Source organism: Octopus bimaculoides, chromosome 20 (genome assembly GCF_001194135.2).
Source record: "Octopus bimaculoides isolate UCB-OBI-ISO-001 chromosome 20, ASM119413v2, whole genome shotgun sequence".
Classification (NCBI taxonomy): domain Eukaryota; kingdom Metazoa; phylum Mollusca; class Cephalopoda; order Octopoda; family Octopodidae; genus Octopus; species Octopus bimaculoides.
In genome coordinates, this window is record NC_069000.1 from 35,492,393 (window position 1) to 35,499,423 (window position 7,031).

The window sequence follows — 7,031 nt, forward strand, 5'->3', positions numbered from 1 at the left end:
GTGTGTGTGTGTGTGTGTGTGTATGTATGTATGTATATATGCTAGCAAATGCACCCGTCCTTTGGACAGTATAATTTATCATAATGGTGCACTCCTATAGCCATTTTAAATTGAATTAACCTACAGTTACAAGTCGTTTCAAGTTGATAAACATAAAATCTATAATTACCAATTTCATTAACAGTTTATGATATGGTATTAAGCAATTTAGGTAATGAATAAAATGTTTTAAATACAAATTTGACCGTTAGTAATAAATGAAAGTCCATGAAATGAGATTGCAATTTCAGTAGGCATTAGGGGTACTATATCTTACTTGAAGCAGTTTGTATCATGTATTATTTTTCTCGTAATGCCTGACACAACCGCATTGAAGCTTTTTTTCAATGAAAGTCATGTATGATAAAGAAAAGCAAACATTTACAGCAAACACACAAATAGAATAATGGTGTGTTATTTCTTTACTACCCACAAGGGGCTACACACAGAGGGGACAAACAAGGACAGACAAACGGATTAAATCGATTATATCGACCCCAGTGCGTAACTGGTACTTATTTAATCGACCCCGAAAGGATGAAAGGCAAAGTCGACCTTGGCGGAATTTGAACTCAGAACGTAGCGGGCAGACGAAATACCGCTAAGCATTTCGCCCAGCGTGCTAACGGTTCTGCCAGCTCGCCGCCATAAATAGAATAATGGTGTGTACAAAAATAAATGTCAGAGCATGCTTATGAGCGAACAGCGTGTGTGAAGTGAGAAGGGCCATTGAAGGTAATGTACTGTTAACAGGAATCAGGGAAATGAAGCAAAATATTAATGAAATGCTTGCAGGAAGTCTGGTTGCTAACGGCTACAGTTTGGTGGAGATATGAAGAATGCAGTAGAGGAATAACTACTGTAGGGCTGTTTTGTAGACGACATTTTTGGTTCTTCCTTCAGGAGCATAGATGAATTAATTGTCTGGATGGCCAACTCTGGAACAACTGACATAGAACTGTCCATGTGAAAAGCACAACATTCGAAGGTCCAATCTGACAACTTTCAGTGACTGACCATGTGCTTTGTTAATTGTCATTGCAAAGCTGAGTTTGAGAGGGAACTGAAGTCTCTGCATAGGTTAGGGGTCTGTCTTTTGGGGTTAGCGGAATTTTCGGAATGAAAATGATATCGTTTTTGCGTTGTCCCATGATAATTTGGGATTCGATGATGTGATCCATCATTTGTTTGACCACAAGGTGAGTTCCATTGCCTAGTGTTGGTGCATTTAGATTGCATAGGAGGATGACAGGGCAACCGATTTTAAGTGAATTTCATGGGGAAGGAGTCCTGGAGGATCTTGGGAGTTGAGTAATTCCATTGGAAAGTGTGTAACCTGATCGAGGTTGGTAACGGTGTCAACTGATCTGTAACAACATTCTTGAGAAGGTAGCTGAGTAAGTCATACTTAAGAGTGTTGACAGTTGCATTTGTAGGTGCAAGAACAGCCCTGTCGCGAAGCCAATCTGGTTTTATTTATTCCATTGTAAGATTTGGGTAAACGGCAGAACATGTCATCAGGGCTAGAGACAGTGTGGCCAATGGTGGTAGTGTCAATGTATCCATTGTTGTTGGACTTAATTTGTCCAGTGCCGATTTTAGAGAGTATTTCCGAAAGCTGGGTTGTAGGCTGACCAGCCTGTATGAGTGATCTTATGTTGATGGTGAGTTGTTTCAAGTGGACATGCAGCCAAAGGAGGGATTTCTTTGAGGCAGGTATTAAGTTCATCAGCGGGTGTTCCTTTGGGTATAATAGGCAGAGTTTGTCACACCTCCAAGGATGTTGTTCGATCTAAGCTCTCTCTCATCGTGGTATCAAGTGTTTGTGAGGAACATTTATGGGACATAGTTGCTTCATCCCAAACACAAATAATGAGTTTGCACTTTTTCAAAATTGTCGCTTCGTCCAAGGAATGCATTATGTGGCATGCTGGGTTTTCTCGAAAGATATTGATTTTAATGGGGTTCAGTTAAATGGTCTGTCACATATACACACACATACATCTTCTGTCTTATATATATATATATATATATATATATATATATATATATATATATACCCAATGGGCATCTTTTAGTTTTCATTTATCAAATCCACTCACAAGGCTTTGGTCAGCCTAAGGCTATAGTGGAAGACATTTGACCAAGGTGTCACACAGTGGGACTGAACCCAGGGTCATGTGGTAGGGAACCAAGCTTCTTACCATACAGCCACACCTGCACCTGTCTAGCTCTTATTTTAATACTGTCTACATTAAATGATATGATATATATTTCACATATAATTTAACATACGTAGTTATGACTATTGTTGCCATTTGTAGTGTTACTGCTATTAGTTAATGAAACTGCTGTCACTGTCAACGATTATATTTATCATGTCTTTAACTCCACTATCATTTATATATTTGCCAGGAATGGGAATTACTCAGTGGAACGTATGTGTCAGATTTTAAGATTTCTGCTCAGGCTTTAGAACAAGAGTTACCTCCCTGGATTGAGGACCGTGAATGTGCCATGCCTGTTGCTATATTGAAGGTGAGTACATATATATATCTGTTGATACAAGATGTTAAGTTTATTTACATTCATATACTTGCATTGATGCACCTCTACTGGTGCTGTGTAAACGCACCTATGCCAGTGATACGTGAGGAGCATCCAGCTCACTCTGTTAAGTGGTTGGCATTAGGAAGGGCATCCAGCCTTAGAAACCATGCCACAGCAGACAGTTGGAGTCTGGACAGCACCCTACTAGCCAGCTCCATCTCAAACCATCCAACCCATACCAGCATGGAAAGCAGACATTAAATGATGATGATGATGATGATGATTTGTATTGTACTTTCAGCATTGGAATCCTTTCTCTGGTCTTGTGGGAAGAAGAGGCCATTCTCTCCTAACTGAACACACTTTCAGGAAATTTCTCTTCTTCCTTAGAAAGAATTGGTAATGGTTGAAACCAATGTTCTCCATACTTCTCTCTTTCGCTTGTTTCAGTCACTGGACACCGGCTATGCTATGGCATCACCTTCCAGGGTTTTAGTTGAGCAGTACTTATGTTTTCTTTTAAGTATGGTACTTGTTCTATCAATCCCTTTTGCTGAACCACTATGTTACAGGGATGTAAACAAACAAACACCAGTTGTCAAGCAGTGTAAGGACAAACACAAAGACACACACACATACATATATGTAAGAACAAACACAAAGACTCACATACATACACACACACACACATATGTAAGGACAAACGCACACACACATGTGTAAGGACAAACACAAACATATATACACACATATATGGACAGACTTCCACACAACCAAAAATAAAAGACATCATCATCATTTAACATTTTTTTCCCTCTTGTATCTTTTACTTGGTTCAGTCATTAGACTGTGGCCATGCTGGGGCTCACCTTGAGGAATTATAGTCAAATAAATCGACTTATTTTGTTTTTTAAGTTTGGTACTTATTCTATCAGTCTCTTTTGCTGAACTGCTAAGTTACAGGAACATAAGCACACAGACACAAATACATACGCAAACACACACACATATACATATTTATATATGACAGGCTTCCATCTATCCAATCTACTCACAAAGCTTTGGCCAACCCAGGGTTATAGAAGACGTTAGTGCCACACAGTGGGACTGAACTTGAAACCTCATGGATGTGAAGCAAACATCTTTAACCTCACAGCCATGCAATGTATTATATCTAAAGCATTGTCTTTAGATATAATACATAGGGCTGTTTACCTTGTTTCCATGTGGTTTAAGTAACCAAGAGCACAAAAAGGGCCCCAAAGTGGGATGCCAGCCCATCACAAGTTTACTCATTTACAGTTGAGGGTGGAGGCGCAATGGCCCAGTAGTTAGGGCAGTGGACTCATGGTCATAGGATCGCGGTTTCGATTCCCAGACCGGGCGTTGTGAGTGTTTATTGAGCGAAAACACCTAAAGCTCCACGAGGCTCCAGCAGGGGATGGTGGCGAACCCTGCTGTACTCTTTCACCACAACTTTCTCTCATTCTTACTTCCTGTTTCTGTTGTGCCTGTAATTCAAAGGGTCAGCTTTGTCACACACTGTGTCACGCTGAATCTCCCCGATAACTACATTAAGGGTACACGTGTCTGTGGAGTGCTCAGCCACTTGTACGTTAATTTCACGAGCAGGCTGTTCTGTTGATCGGATCAACTGGAACCCTCGACGTAAGTTGAGGAGACTGGAACAATATAAAAATGAAGCGTTTTGCTCCAGAACACAGCTCACAGCCCTGTATGGAAATTGAAACCATGATCTTGTGATCATGAGCGCAACAGCCCTAACCACTAGGCCACATGTCTTCACTGTGTAAGGAAAATTAATGGTGCATAGATTGTTTTTAATGTTTTATGTAATGTAAATTATTTGTGCAGGATGATTTATATGCAAAGCAATCAATATTATATGTAAGATAATCAATATTATACATATATTAATCAATATTAGATATAACTCAAAAGAAGTTTTTGTGAATGTGGAGAGTTTTGAAATGCAGTTTGGTTCTTATTGAGCAGTTGTTACCACGGAGATTAACTGCTTTAAAAATCTCTTTTGAATATTCTCTCACAAGGTGGTCAGTCAGAACAGAGAGAGGCAGTTTGTGGATGGGTTGGGGGAGGAAGTGAGAATATTTGGACAATTCACTAGATTTTAATGGATATTTCTGCAGGAATTTTCCAACAATAGAGGAGTTGATTATCAAGTGAGAAATATTCCCAACAATAAACAATGCTGCATACTTATTTCTTTTGAGAGCAGAAACCTATAGAAGAACCTTGAGAAACATCTGGCAGTCTCATAGTGAACATGGAATTGAATGGAACTGAAGATTATTGCTGTTTAATTTGGGAAGTTTTATTGATATCTGAAGAGGCAAAAATGCATTCCTATATTCTATGTCACCAGACTGTTGAAAGATGTTAGGGGTCAAAATACTTGATAATCACTAATGGAATGGTTATCAAACATAATAATAATAATCCTTTCTATTATAGTCACAAGGCCTGAAATTTTTTGTCGGGGTGGGGGATAAGTCGATTACATCGATCCCCAGTGTTTAGCTGGTACTTATTTTATTGACCTTGAAAGGATGAAAGGTAAAGTCGACCTCAGCAGAATTTGAACTCAGAACATAGCAACGGGTGAAATACCACTAAGCATTTCGTCCAGTGCACAAATGATCTGCTAGCTCACCACCTTAAATAATAATAATAATAATAATCCTTTCTACTATAGGCACAAGGCCTGAAATTTGGAGGAGGGGGACTAGTCGATTACATCGACCCCAGTGTTTCACTGGTACTTAATTTATTGACCCCGAAAGGATGAACAGCAAAGTCGACCTCGAGCATGGAGGGTGGACATTAAACCATCATCATCATCATCATCATTTAATGCCCATTTTCCATGGTGGCATGGGTTGGGTAATTTGACAGATGACAATATAGAGTGCTACACCAGGTTCCAGTTGTCTGTTTTAGCATGCCTGTCTATGGTTGGATGCCCTTCTTAATGCCAACCACTTTACGTTGTATACCAGCTACTTTACATTTCTGCCACAACACACAGACACACACATATATTATTATTATTATTATTGCCTTTGCACAGTATCCAATGCTGGAGATGTACTACTGTGTCAGCTGTTTACTACCAGTGAACTAAGGTAACACCTCTTATTTTTCGAGCACCTTCCAGAGTATTCAAGCGGTCCCAAGCAGTGCTGTTTTCTGCAAGTGCTCCACCCTTATTGCAGCCCCTATTTCTTCCACGTACTTCTCAAGATTTTTGCTCACTGTTCCCAGGGCTCCGACAATTATTGGTACTACTGCTACCTTTTTCATCCCTTTTTTATCGACCACAACTGCTTAACTTTCCAAGCCAGCCTGTCATATCTCTCGACTTTTCTTTCTTCCTTATTGCATACCTTGTCAGCTGGGAATGCTATATCTATGATCCAACATTGTTTGTTTTCTTTCTCAATTAATACTATGTCTGGCTTTCTATTCTCTATCTCATGGTCGCACTGAATTATAAAATCCTTTTTATGATTCATTATTATTATTATTATTATTATTTATTATTGCTATGTTCTCACCTTCATATTTCAGTACAATTTCTCTGAACTCTATGGAAAGCTGAATTTCCAAGGCTCAAACCTCTGGACACCATTTCTCCATAGCAGATGTTGTGAGCAAGAATTTCCCAAAGCAGTCGAAAATAATCTGAGCAAGTTCCAACGCCTTCTTGTAATCCATGCTGTGAGACCTGATCGTCTGCAGACTGCAATGACACAGTTTGCTTGCTGGGTACTAGGTAACTGGGATTTTGGCACGCTTTTATGAAGGATGAAAGGAAGGAAGGAAAGGCGTTATCTGTGTTTCTGTGTGTGTGTCCATGTGTTTGTGGTGGGGAGTTTAATATGTGAGGGTGTGTGCTTGTGTGTGTTTGTATGTGATTGCATGTATGTGTGCTCGTGTATACATACTTGTAGGTGTGTACATATGTGTGTGTGTGTACATGTTTGTGTTTGTGTGTGCATGTGTTTTTGTGTGTATTCATGTGTGTATGCGTGTGCCTGACTGTGTGCTTGTCTATGTGCATGTGCATATGTGTGTGTATATATGTATATTTGTATGTGTATATCTGTATGCTTGAGTGTGTGTGTGTGTTTCTGTCTATGTTTATCTGTGTGTATATGTGTATGCATTTGTTGTATTTCTGCATGCCTCTTTGGTGTCACCGATTCAATGCTGGCTTTATGGCTTATTTTTTCTCTCATTTCAATGTTTCTCTCTTTCTCTAAATCCCTCCCTCCCTCCACCTATCTCTGTCTGTCTGTCTCCCTCTCATATATATATATATATATATATATATATATATATATATACACACACACACATATATATATACATATATATATATATATATATATATATAT

General features: G+C 39.1%; 1 protein-coding gene across 1 annotated transcript in view; it reads left to right on the forward strand.

The window, feature by feature from the left end:
• LOC106875444 (cytoplasmic dynein 2 heavy chain 1) overlaps positions 1 to 7,031 on the forward strand; it is a 297,845-nt gene that overhangs the window by 268,631 nt on the left and 22,183 nt on the right. The window contains exons 61-62 of the mRNA XM_052974965.1: positions 2,455 to 2,577; positions 6,202 to 6,406. Coding sequence (XP_052830925.1) covers positions 2,455 to 2,577; positions 6,202 to 6,406 — 328 coding nt within the window. The remainder of the gene's footprint in view (positions 1 to 2,454; positions 2,578 to 6,201; positions 6,407 to 7,031) is intronic.